The sequence below is a fragment of the Battus philenor genome, unplaced genomic scaffold (genome assembly GCF_028537555.1).
Source record: "Battus philenor isolate CCGP_79_NKW_IND1 unplaced genomic scaffold, ilBatPhil1.0.hap1 SCAF_3, whole genome shotgun sequence".
Classification (NCBI taxonomy): Eukaryota; Metazoa; Arthropoda; class Insecta; order Lepidoptera; family Papilionidae; genus Battus; species Battus philenor.
The window spans coordinates 1,144,212-1,158,194 of NW_027181693.1; the positions used below are offsets into that span (position 1 = coordinate 1,144,212).

General features: G+C 35.0%; 1 protein-coding gene across 1 annotated transcript in view; it reads left to right on the forward strand.

The window, feature by feature from the left end:
- Window positions 1-13,983, forward strand: part of Oatp26F (Organic anion transporting polypeptide 26F) — a 90,106-nt gene that overhangs the window by 64,098 nt on the left and 12,025 nt on the right. The window contains exons 5-7 of the mRNA XM_068770294.1: window positions 979-1,183; window positions 1,306-1,474; window positions 13,494-13,596. Of these exons, the coding sequence (XP_068626395.1) occupies window positions 979-1,183; window positions 1,306-1,474; window positions 13,494-13,596 (477 nt within the window). The remainder of the gene's footprint in view (window positions 1-978; window positions 1,184-1,305; window positions 1,475-13,493; window positions 13,597-13,983) is intronic.

Consider the following 13,983-nt stretch of genomic DNA (forward strand, 5'->3'; position numbering starts at 1 on the left):
GAGAAAGAAAATAAAAAAATTCTGTGAAAAAGTAATTAAATGTAAAAAGTCCCTGTCCCACACCAGATAGGGGTTACGAGAGGCTCCCAATAGCAGGGGCCAAAAAAAATACATTAGTTTTGATGGATTGTTCCTTTGCAGCATTGGCCTTTTAAAATTCCCTTTAAGGGTCAAAGAAAAAAGGGGCAAAAGAAATCTTCTCTCTGAAGTTTCAAAATATTGTGGACGAATAAAAGGTTCACCTATTACACTCTTGCCTTGACTAACACTGTCTGAACTCATACTCGTCATATTAGACGAGCAATTCTTCGAGCAACGTCGGTAATCTTGATTCTCCTGCGGATCTCTTCATTTCTGATTCGATATCGCAGTGAAACTTAAGCATAATCCTCATCATTGCTACCTGGGTAAGCTCGAACCTTCTCTTGAGGATCTTCGGAAGTAATCACGAGACCTGTATGTCATCACCAGTAACATACATTGGTCAAAGACCTTCGTCTTCAAAAATGCAGTGTTTTTGTCAAGAAGAGGTTTCAGACCTATCCTGAACGCTACTCATCCGTTGTGGATTCAGTGAGTGACCTCTTTCTCGAAACTGGACTTCCAAGCTGGACGGTTTGACCCCGGGAATATATAGTCGTCTATATCTTCGAGCGTAGCACCTCCGACAACTACTTGAGTAGAAACGATAGATATCATCATCATAGTATTTAGAGGTAGTAAATATTGAAGAAAAAGCAAAAAGTCTTGGGAATTGATGGTGAATATGGGACATCCCCTTTATGTACAGTGATATTTCGATCCGGGCATTACTCGATCCCCAATTATGGTGCACTATACTCATACAAATATGATTTATATCTTTTATTTACATGGACAATATATTTCTAAAAGTAAATTTGTGTGATATTAGTTACCATAGCCTAAGACTGACAACAACCAGTCATTATAACCTTAAATAAAATAAATTTCCAACAGATACGATATGGCATCGTTCGCTTGTCTGGCACCAGTAACGTACCTGGGTGGTAGAATGGGTTCGTCGAAGCCACGCTGGCTGGGATGGGGTGTACTACTGATGGGTGCGGGCTCACTCCTCTTCGCACTGCCCCACTTCCTGGTGCCACCGTATCGTGTCGCTGGTGACGAACCCGAGGACCTTTGCACTCCTAACAGGACTATCGTGAGTAATCCGTGTCTTTCTAAGTTTTACTAAGGTTTACTATGTATGTGTATTCAAGCTTAACCTAAAGCTCATCATCCTGTATTGTTGCTGATGATGAATAAACCCTGGTATGTCGACAGTCGGTGAGTCGGTGCGAGTCTTCGGGTCCAGCGGAGGGCGGCGCGTGGTCAGTGGCAGTATTTGTGGTGGCCCAGCTACTTCATGGGGCGGGCGCCACCCCCCTCTTCACCCTCGGCGTTACGTACATCGATGAGAACGTCTCCAAGAAGATGTCCTCCGTCTACCTTGGTGAGTTACACTAGTTTCATAAATCCAAGAGTTGAGTTGTGTTATCGCGATTTTGATACTTTTACGACTATTTCCAATCATATAAAGTGATCACTCTTAAATATGTTATAGTAATTTATTTTATCTATCTGCAGAGATGAATAGTAAACAAAAATTTATCTTTATATATAATAATTTAAATTTCAATAACTGTATACATTAATTGACAGCATATATATATATATATATCTAATATATAAAATTCACGTGTCACGGTGTTCGAACTTGAACTCCTCCGAAACGGCTTAACCGATTATTACCAAATTTTACATGCGTATTCAGTATGTCTGAGAATCGGCTACTATCTATTTTCCATACCCCTAAGTGATAAGGGTGGTCCACCCCTAAATTTTATTTTTAATTTTTTAGACAATTTTTTTATTTTTTATTTTATTATGATACAGCATACAAAAATACATACAAACCTAAATTTTCACCCCTCTACGATCAACCCTTATCTTACATTTGTTAATTAAAAACTTTAATTTTTTTTGCAAAACAACGTTTGCGGGATCAGCTAGTATATATATCCCTTTAAAATTTTACATCAAAATATAATTTAGAACTAATATATTTTTTAGTATATTTATAAAAATGTTACTAAAAAGTCTTACATTGTAACAATATTAGACACGACATAAGAGAATTTGGTAATAGAATTACCTTTTCACTAAAATGTACTTGAAGTAGATTCTTGTTAGAGGCCATAACATAATATGTTATTGGCGACGGTTATGGAGGGACACGGTAAACCTCTCACTTCAGGCTGTAATGTGTAGGGAGGTTGCCTTTCACACTAACTCCTAAGTAAAACTTGTGCAATAAATTTATTCACACGAGGTACAATCGGGATTTTCTCTACGGAAAATACACCTTTAAGTTAACTGAAATTTATTACATATATCTCAACAGTATAGTTACATTTATCTATTTTCGAATAATATGTTTTTAAACGGTTTTATTTAGTTCGACCCGTACGGAATTTATTTGGGACAGAATTAGAAATTGAAATTTAAGCACCTTCCCGTTGTCAGATTGATCTAAAATTTGGTACACACATTTAATTTAGATGACAATACAATATAATAAAATCAATAACATTATAAATCTATGATGGCCGCCGATACAAAATGGCGGATTACATATTTTTCCTTAACCTCCTCAATATGGGTATCAAATGAAAGGGATGCATTAGTAAAACACGATGATTATGTCAAAATTTAAAATTCAAGATGGACGCCGTTCCAATATGGCGGACTAGGTACATATTTTTCCACAACCACCACAATATGGGTATTAAAAAAACCGTTTAATTTAACAGTTTTTTAAATGTATTTATTTGTGCATTATATTCTTAATGCACCAAAATACCTCAACGTCTAAAGACAAAGGTGTGTGGTTTGCCGATGATGACGTAAGAATCTGAGAAATGGTCGCTTGCGATGAAAGAAAGCACAAGGTCACCCAGAGGGCAATGAACTAGGCTTAAGTCAAAAAGGATCGAGATCCGAAGCTAGTCATGAGTAAAGTCAATATAGGTCTAGTAATGAAAAAAACATAATAAAATAGCTGTAATTGCATAAAGATAAAACTAGTTATTAAAATTAGAGTAAATTAAGTTAAACTCGTTATTTGTCTCTGTGTTTGGCACTAATCGGTGTAACATAACTCCTGAAGATGCCCCGTGTAGGAGTGAAACACGTGTTGAGTGATTTAACGGTGGCAGTTGTGTAATTCGCATTGTTTGCCGCATACACATTTATCAGCGAACTGGCGGGCGGTGCACTTTGTTGCACGACTACCACTGCATGTGCGGAAGTGGCTAAACATTGGTCCTTTTCTTACTTATTTATTGAAATTACAAGATATAGTAAAATGTAAATAAAATCGAAAAATTAATTTAAAGTTGTGATAATGTAACAAACTGTAGTCTAAGAACGAAGATTAGGGAAGAAAGGTGATGCACGGGAGACGAATTGAATGTGAAGAAAGATAGAGTTGATGAAGAATGAAATGAGAATGTGAAATGAAAAAATATTTTACTCAAGTTGTAACGTCCCTGGCACATGGCAGAGGGAACGTAAAAAAAGGGAAGGGGTCTGGTCAGAGTTGCGATAGGAATAATCAGAAATGACAAGATCCGCAGAAGATCAAGGATCATTGACGTAGATCGAGGAATTGCTTGTCTGATGTGCAATCGGCTGGCACGTTGCTCGTGCAAGCAACGGCCGCCTCGAGCTGTGATCACAAGCTGATACGGCATGGTTAGGCCCCCCCACTGGATTGAAGACTACATAATTGAGGTGACAGGAAGTAGCTGAATGCAGGCAGTGTAGAACGGGTCATATTCAAGAACCATAAGACATCCACTGCTGGTTACTGGCCTCCACCAGATTTTCAATAAGACCGCTAGGGAGCTTAATAAGACCATCTCCACTTTGTCAATGGATTACGCTGTGCTTGTCGGTCCGTGGTTGTCTTGCACAACATTTCACTTTAATTGTATTTTAATTTAATTATCACATAAATATTTCTATTTAATATTATTGATTAAATCATTCCATTAATTAATATTATTTTTATGTATATATAAATACGATTTATATGATTGTGCGCGTCTTAAATGAAAGCGTAATGTATCTGTAGTAATACAGTTTACACTGTTTGCAATAAAACCTCTTTGGTCAATTAAAATGAGAAGATTTAAAAAAAGAACACGTCAAATGTCTAAACATGCTATCGACACACAGCCACATATACAGTTAGTTAAATCACGTACGATTTTCTAAATATCTATGTTTTTATCTAGAATCTAGGTAGGCTAATAAAGAAATTGTTTCTCGTTGTATTTCTTTATAACTGCAGAATCATCGTACAATGTTGTGTTGTAGAAAATTATACTATATCGCAAAAATAACAGGCCATAAACATTCATGATATCTAGCTGCGTCATATACGCTAGGGATGTGAACGCACTTTTTTATAACGTAACTAGTGACGGACAATTTATCGATTATTTCTGTACGGTTTAAGTCGTTAAATGTTATCGGAATCGTTTGGAATTTAGCACAAAATCTCATTTGTAACGGTGTTAGTTTTACATGCTTATTTATAACATTTATAAATAAAAAATATAGATCGTCGTCGTCCATATTTTCTTTATTTTTTTCGATTAAGTTCTGGAATTTTGTTTCAAATGGAATTTTTAGCAAATCAATTATTTCTACTTTTTATAATAACATCTGTCGCATGGACATTAATCTAATAGAAGCATTCATCCGACAATTTTTGAAATATCAATGGTTGTTGAAGCCGCTAAAAGTTTATTCCAACTTCATATCAACCCTGACCAAAACGAAGATCTCCTTTTTGTCTCTACGCGACCAATTTAATGCCACTGTTTCATATTCTTCACTAATGAGGCTGTACTTCTTTTTTTAGGTTTTCGTACCTTAAATTACCTGAGTAGATTAGATGCCATTGAAATATGGTGTTTAAAAAATGTTGTTCAATATTTCATGCCGCTCCAACTGCATCAGTATTCATTCCACTTTCAACGACATATCGCACATCACAATCAGTGCTGCGATGTAACAAAATATGACACCACACAACATACAAACCGAAATACACGAAAGAAGAAAGAAAGAGAGAGATCGTGAAGGCTTAGATAGAGAGGGAGAGAGTCGGAAAATTTTTGAAAAAAAAAAATTATGTAATATATGCCTGTTCCAAAAATAAGAAAGAATGAGAAGCCTCCAATAACGGAGGTCAAAAAAACATACAAACCGATATGTTTTCAGAGGCGGCCGAACAGCGAGGGCATTCCGAGGTAGGATGCGTATCTTAGAATGCCGGAAGTCCTTGCTGACATCAAAGCCGTGTATAATGCCGTGTATAATGTACTGTTTTGTATGTGAGTATGCCCACATACAAAATACTACACACTAACACAAGTAGGACTTATATTTTAGTGCGAATATCAGCTTGAAACTGGAATACTTCTGTCTAGTTTTTATTTTAGTTAAATTCACGTACTCTTCCGTTTCTTATATCCGATGAAGCTGTAAATGCCCCTACGATTAAAAGATATCAAGACGTGTTTTGAAATAAATCTGTAACTATATTTACAGTATCAGGCGTTAAAAATTGCACATCGACCTTTAGAAAGAGACAATCGGCTAATTTTGACTTCGTAGAGCATTATCTCTGTCCCACACTACCTATGTAACTTTGTGTCAGTCGTGAGATAAAAATATCGCTCTACGAAGTCGAAATTAGCCGATTGTCTCTTTCTAAAGGTCGATGTGCAACATTTATCGCCGGGTATTTTAAAATAGATTATATAAAATTTCTAAACGCTTTAAAATATTAATAAAACTTGCACATTGTCATTTCTATTTAATTTGTAATATTTTAACTTTACCCTTTTTCTATTTGTAGCTTAAAGTTTGTATTGCATAGAACATACAAGGGGCTTGACGTGATATTAATAGAGTGGTCGCCGTTGACTCGCGTTTGACATTTCCGATAGAGCCGTAAATGCAGTAGCCTTTATGTGGTTTATTTCGATATTACCTGCCCGTTCTATAGCAAAGTAAATCCGCGTAAATGAAAAACTATTTTTAACCAGTATAATTAACGATTTGTTTTGTTGACTTTTCAATTTGTTTATGAAATGTTAATTATTTATTTATTCATTCAAATCAATTTCATTCCTTTCAAAGTAACGCACTTTTGCCAACGATTTTTCCAGTCATAACAATAGCCGGAATAGTCTATTCCCAGTATATCTTTCAAGACCTTCTTTGATTCGGTTTTAATCTTCTCAATTGTCAAAACGGTCCCAAATTGGTTTTTTATGTTTACTGAACAGTCAGAAGTCGTACGGAGATAAATCCAGTGAATACGATATGAGTAGAGTTTTTGGCAAAAAAGCCGCGAAGGACCAATACAGTATGATATCGACCAAGACTTGACGCTTTTGAGATACAAAACATCCTTCAAAATGGTTTGAGCTGAGCCAGATTACATTCCCAATCTGTTGGCGAGGACTATATATCTAAAATTCTCTTGTCACAGTGTGTGTGATTGAACTCCTCCAAAACGGCTCGACCGATTTTCGTGAATCTTAGCGCGCATATCGGCCAGGGTGAAGAATCGGACGACATCTATTTTTCATCCCCCTAAATGTTAAGTGTGGTCCACCCCTAATTTTTGACAACATTTTTTTAATGATACAACATACAAAAATACTTTATTTAATGGAATCAGGCGTTACCTTGCGGAAGTCCATCCTATGTAAGAAAAGGACCAATATTTAGCCACTTCCGCACATGCAGTGGTACTCGTGCAACAAAGTGCATCGGCCGCCAGCCCGCTAATAAATGCGCATGCGGCTAACAATGCGAATTACACAACTGCCACAGTCAATTCACTCAACACGTGTTTCACCCCTCCACGGGGCATCTTCAGGATTTATGTTACACCGATTAGTGCAAAAAACAGAGAGTACTGGCGGGTGGTGCACTTTGTTGCACAACTACCACTGCATGTGCAGAAGTGGCTAAATATTAGTCCTTTTCTTACATACAAAAATACATACAACCTTAATCTTCACCTCTCTACGATCAACTCTTATATTTTATTTGTTAATTAAAAAATATACACACTTATAGTAGATAGTTATTTTTATTGAACTAAAAAAATGTTTCCTTGAAAATAACATACATGGCAAAACAACGTTGCGCGATCAGCTAATATATATATATATATATATAAATATATATATATCCACATCCATAACTCCGAAATATCCCTAAAAGAATATCCGTTTAGTACAAACAATGTGCTGATAATATCCGAATGTTTCCTGACGGTTTTAAGCCTTCTCTCTCGGTGTAGTGGGTCATGACCCCGCATGAGAAGTCGGTGCTCCAAATTAGTCTGGGAAGTCTAAGTTTTCTTTTTCTTACCTCAATATGGGTCACTGAGGTGAAGGCTTGAATGACTCAAGTGTTCATATTAATATTTTTGTCAAGTAGTATACATTCATTTGCGTGTACGTGTTTATACGTTTTTGTTACGTTACGTATCGAGCAATACAATCTTATATAATTCACACTTTGTGCATTAATTATATAGTATTGCCACTGTTCAACAACAAGTATCCATGGGATGGGCAGCAGCTTCCTCTGCTTACCATAGTATCACACAGCAATCGCCAACCCCCCTGACAAGCGTGGCGATTACGGTATATCCCCTCTTACATATCTTTGGGGAGGGGAGGGGCATGCCTTATAGTCGGCGTCTATGGGCTGAAACGACCACAATAAAATCACTAAAGTAGTTTGTTTTTTAATATGTCTAAGAAGTTGTTTCATGAAGTTTTCGGATAAGTAAAAAACAACCAACGCTCGCTGACGCCATCTTTTGACAGATAGAGAAAACTTATTTGTACATCTAATATCATACTTTAACTGATATTAATATCTAATTGTGATGTAATCCTTGTATTAGAGTACCGGAAAGTAATGTCGCTGTCTTAACCCTTAATAACCTATAGTTTCAATTTTGATACCAATCTTTTAAACCGAATGTTCACATTACAATTAGTTTTTTTATAGGTTGTATACTGTTGTATAATATTCTTTTCAATACAATTAAAAAAAATCTATTTTTCCCTTCATCTAGACCCTCAAGCAAACACAGTAATATTAAAAAAAATCACTTTCGTAAATCAGGCTACTAAGGGTTAAGTTAAAATCACACAACTACATTTTTAACAAGTTTTTATTTCTAATCAACAATATATTCACCTGCGTTATCAACAAGCTTTTGCCATTTAGTATACAAAATCAATGCCGGAGCGGTAAAAATCGATCAGTTTTTCTGTGAAATATGGCGACAATAAAGACATTACTTTCCAGTCCCACTTATTTTATATACACATATATATATATTTACATTTCTTCAGAAATAATTACACTTTAACCAATAAACGCCTACTGCAAGGCGTAGTCATTTCCCAAAGATATCTATGGGGTGATACCATAATCGCCATGCTTAGCAAAAGGATTGGCGATCGTATTATGGTATTATACGTGTCATATATTTTGTCGTATTCTCTGATTATTGTACAAAATAAGTTATAATATTTAATATAATAATTACTTAATAGTAACTTTGTTAATAATGTATTTGGTGTTTTAATTTTATCTGTGGCTTGTAATGGAAAAGAAAACTGTTGTCTGTACTTTTCTCTTCACAATTTTGTATGTTTTTCTTTCGATAAGAACCTCCTTTGTATTTTAACGAATATGTGAATTAAAAATAGGAAAATAACTCACTTTTTAAAACCTAAAAGCCGCTGTAAACTTTGTGCGTAGAAATATATTTCGCTATGAATCTTTACTTATATAGATATTTGGCGATTGAAAATTTTAGAACGGCCTGTTATATAAAGGGTGTTGCGAATCGAAATGCCATTAGTCGTTCCCACAGCCACTTCCGTCCATTGAGGGCGAGAGGCAAGAGGGACGGGCGCAATGTGTGCCTCTTAAGGTATCGAGAAACGCTGCCTAAAACCTTTCTACACACTCAGCGATAATATAGTTTCAAGTTAATAGCTTTAGATATAAATTTCAATCATTTTTACACCAATAATGACAAATTAAAAAAATATGGAAGCAAAGGTATCTTATGTATCCCATGAAAGAAAAATTGGTATTTTCCGTGGAAAATTTCGTACCATAAATCACGAAGCTGTACCTTACAATACAAAGCTGATATCGTTTTTGAAATATGTCTATCTGTGTTAATAAAAAATGTTTCACCAAATTTATTATTGAACACAATATTGTACGGTTCAACTAATTCCAATATTTTTTATTTCAGTTAAAGAAAGAAAAGGTTATTATTGTAAATAAAAATGTACTAAAAATGAAGGAGAGTTTATAAATAAACAACATTTTTAATTTTACATTGCGTCAATTGATACAACTGTCCGCAGCTGTTAAATATTTATTGTCAATCGAAATAAAAATGGCGAGTTACATTAGCAAAAAGTTTTTTTAATCCCGTGTATTTTGGTAACCTATATAATTTTTAATACAACAATATCCTATATCTATCATTTCTTTATACATATATATACTTGCGGATAAATTTTATTTTATTATACTAGCGTATATTTTGTTTGAAAAACTAAGCAAAAACTGTGTGTTACAAAGTCCTTGTTTTAAAAGACTGATGCCCGCTGTTTATAGTGAAAATAAATATTAATTTATTATAATACTAGCTGATCCCGCAAAAGTTGTTTTGCAAAAAAAATATTTTTAATTTTCAATTTAAAAATAAGGGTTGATCGTAGAGGGGTGAAAATTTAGGATTGTATGTATTTTTGTATGTTGTATCATAAAAAAATAAAAACCAAAAAAATTGTATAAAAAATTAAAAATAAAATTTAGGGGTGGACCACCCTTATCACTTAGGGGTATGAAAAATAGATAGTAGCCGATTCTCAGACCTACTAAATACGCATATAAAATTTGTTAAAAATCGGTCAAGCCGTTTCAGAGGAGTTCAAGTTCGAACACCGAGACACGAGAATTTTATATATTAGATAAAGAATATTATCGCGCGCGGTGTGCAACTGTCTTTATGGGCAGCTTTTAGCTGAGAAAATATAGCGCGCGGTTGAAGGGTTTTCAAGGAATGGGACATGGTGCGATATCGCAACCGCGATTTCACGCCGCATGTCGCGGGACAATGTCAGGGGTGCGAGAAACGCGCTCCAGAGGTCTAATGCGTCCGACACTTGAGCTGCGTTTATTTCACCCCTATCCGTTCCCGGATGTAATATCGACGATAAAAACGTATTGTTGCGTACGATCGCTGTCGAACCAATATCCTATGTGTAACAGCATGACTTTATATTCATATAAAAACTTCTTTAAAAAAAAAAACAATCAGAAATGACGTCATCTGTAGACGACAAAGATTACGAAAACCGAAGACGGGCGGCCTTAGTGATTGGCTCATCATAGAGGATTGGAAAGTAAAAGTGTAAAAAGGCAGGTCACATTGCGCGGAGAACAACTGCCATAATAGTCATAAAATATATATAGTCATAAAAATAACTATTTAATAGAATCAGGCGTTATTTTGCGGAAGTCCATCCTAAGCAAGAAAAGGACCAATAGTTACCTACTTACCAATATTTAGCCACTTCCGCACATGCAGTGGTAGTCGTGCAACAAAGTGCACCGTCCACCAGCCCGCTGATAAATGCGCATGCGGCAAACAATGCAATTTACACAACTGCCACCGTTAAATCACTCAACACGTGTTTCACCCCTTCGCAGGGCATCATCAGGAGTTAACTCCGCGGGCTGGTGGGCGGTGGACTTTGTTGCACGACTACCACTGCATGTGCGGAAGTAGCTAAATATTGGTCCTTTTCTTACATAAAAATAACTAGTCAAGTAATAATGAAAATAATAGATTGATAAGTTGACATTGTATAATAAAACGAAAAAGGGAAAAACCAAAAATAAATGTAAATTATAACATTACAGCAATATAGTATATAATAACAGTATAGCATAGCAATATAACAAATATAGAAATAATAAGATAAGTAACAAAATATTTTGTGACGGACAGAAGAAAAGAATAGAAGAAATTGAAAAGGATGAAAGGGAGTGATAATAAAGAACAAAAAACTGAAAAACTTGTTTATATAACAAAGTCCCTAATCCCAAACCTATTATGAAAGGCCCTCAATAGCGACCACAGACCGGCAAGTGCAGCGCATGTCTTCACACAAGGTGGCGGGTAGACGAGGCTGTTAAGGTTGACGCTGGAGGCCTTCGCTTCCAAGTCCTACTGGAAATCTCTAATGGAGGCTATATCCACTAGTGGACATCTCACTACTTAAACGATGACGATAAATATATATCGGTTTAATTATTAGTAAACTTTAATTTAAATAATAGGTAGTTATTGAATTTCGAAAACGTTTTTTCTTATTATATCATCAATATACACCAATACCTCGCTTTGCGTCGTTTCGTTTTGCGTTTTTTTTCGAAGTTGCGTGGCTGCTTAATTAGTACTAATTTTCACTGTGCGTAAAATTTTCGGGGTTGCTTTGATTTGGGTTCGTGTCTTTATTTTTTTTTAATTCTCTTTTTTTTAAGACATGGCAACATTTTTGTTTTTAATTGCACCATGCCATCAAAACTCGGGGATTCCCTTTCTAACTAAAAATCAACGCAATTTTAATACGGTTTTATTTTCACTTTGTTTTGCTAATTTTGGAGTTCAGTTTCAATTACGTAGTGTGTTGTAATGTAGTGTGTTGTGCTTTTTTTAAAAGAGAATAATAAATTTATATAAATTTTTATGTGTTGTTTCTGGTTTCAAAAGAGGTATATATTTTTCCAATTTATTTATAGACAGAGTTATATTATATTTGTTTTTGAAATGTTTACCTTGTTCAATTTAATTTTTAAAAAGTAAAATTTTCGTGACCCTGGAACCTATCTTCGATCTTTACATGGTTTGCTATAGAAAATCTTAATTCACTTTGCGGAGTTTCAATTTGCGTCGTGTTTTTTTGGAACGTAACCACGACGCAAAGTGTGGTATTGGTGTAGTAAGAAAGAGCGATATATATATTCAAGCTTTCATAAACAATTAACAATCAACCTGTTCATGAGAATTCAGATTTACAGTTGCAATTTAAAAATATACATTCAAGATTTTAATATCTAAATTAAATACATTTAAAAAACTTTTAAGTTAAACGGTTTTTTGATACCCATATTGTGGTGGTTGTGGAAAAATATGTACCTAGTCCGCCATATTGGAACGGCGTCCATCTTGAATTTTAAATTTTGACATAATCATCGTGTTTTACTAGTGTAGCCCTTTCATTTGATACCCATATTGAGGGGGTTAAGGAAAAATACGTAATCCGCCATTTTGTATCGGCGGCCATCTTAGATTTATAATGTTATTGATTTTATTATATTGTATTGTAATCTAAATTAAATGTGTGTACTAAATTTCAGATCAATCTGACAACGGGAAGGTGCTTAAATTTCAATTTCTAATTTTGATCCAAATAAATTCCGTACGGGTCGAACTAAATAAAACCGTTTAATAATTAAAATCTTATTTGTACACGAAAAATGTTTGTGATGTGCCTAATTATATGCCGTGTGTAATATCTATTTACATGTCTTTGAATTAAAATTGTAAATAAACACAGAAATCGAATAAAATACATGTAGGCGGGGCCATTGTAAAAACCTCTCAGGTTATCCACTTATATTTTGGTTTTGTCTACTTGAGACGCGTCACCCTAAAATACGCAGTCAAAACTTTGATACAAAATCCGCGAACCCTTGAGATCTCAGACTGTTAAACGCACGTGTCATTATTGCAACCAACGTGGAGCGGTGACTAGTGTGTTTACAGGTCTTTGACCACGAGGGCCCATCACCGTCGCTCCCACGGGACTTCATTCAAAACATTGTCCCTCCGTATGCCCTTTACAAAGCCGTGTCTCCATACAAACGTAGACATCTTTTTGTATACTTCAATTATTATTTCACTTACCCTTTGCTTTTATATACACATAAAATTTCAATATAAATAATAATGTGAAATTGTCATTTAAAATCCCGAGCATTGTGAATGCATGTAAATTTTTCCTAGGTTGGTAAGACTGTCTATATACATAACATTTGCCAAGTGTCTGTTTGTCAAAAGGTTTATTTTTCTCCTAATAACACGTTTTTAATGTTGTCAAACGCGTCAAGTCACGACTGGTGCCAAAATTAGTCAATTTTTTGAAGAAAAAAAAAAGCATCAAAAACTCAACTGATATCGTTCTGCAACCACTGTATCTCTTTCTCATCTTTCTATTTCTATAACAGTATATACTAAAGTGCTACATTTTAATCCATAGGTGTATACTACACTATGGCAGTGGTGGGACCAGCTGTGGGATACGTTCTCGGCGGACAGATGCTGAACATCTATACCGATTTCCCAACGGTGGACTCCAACACGTAAGTTTTCGTTATGTGTTTTAACTAAATGTTTAAAGTGATAAACCTTAGTTTTGAATGACGGACAATTAAGACCTTTGGATATGAATTTTGAGGTTATGTTCCCGTGACTGTATTTAAAGTCATTTAGTTTATGGTTGCCACAATTGAAGCTACATATGTTGCTAGCGCGTTATTAGACGTCGACTAAGCGTTCCTTTGCCGCCCAACTGTGGGTACCTTTTATGATATTATTGTATATTCCTGCAGATATATAAATATATATAAAATACCATGTAATTTTGTTTTTTTATTATACCGTACCCCATACCGTGTTTGTTGCAGGATCTTTTCATTATCGAGAAGATGTTTTTTTATTCGTCATTCTCTTTTAATTTTTTCCAATTT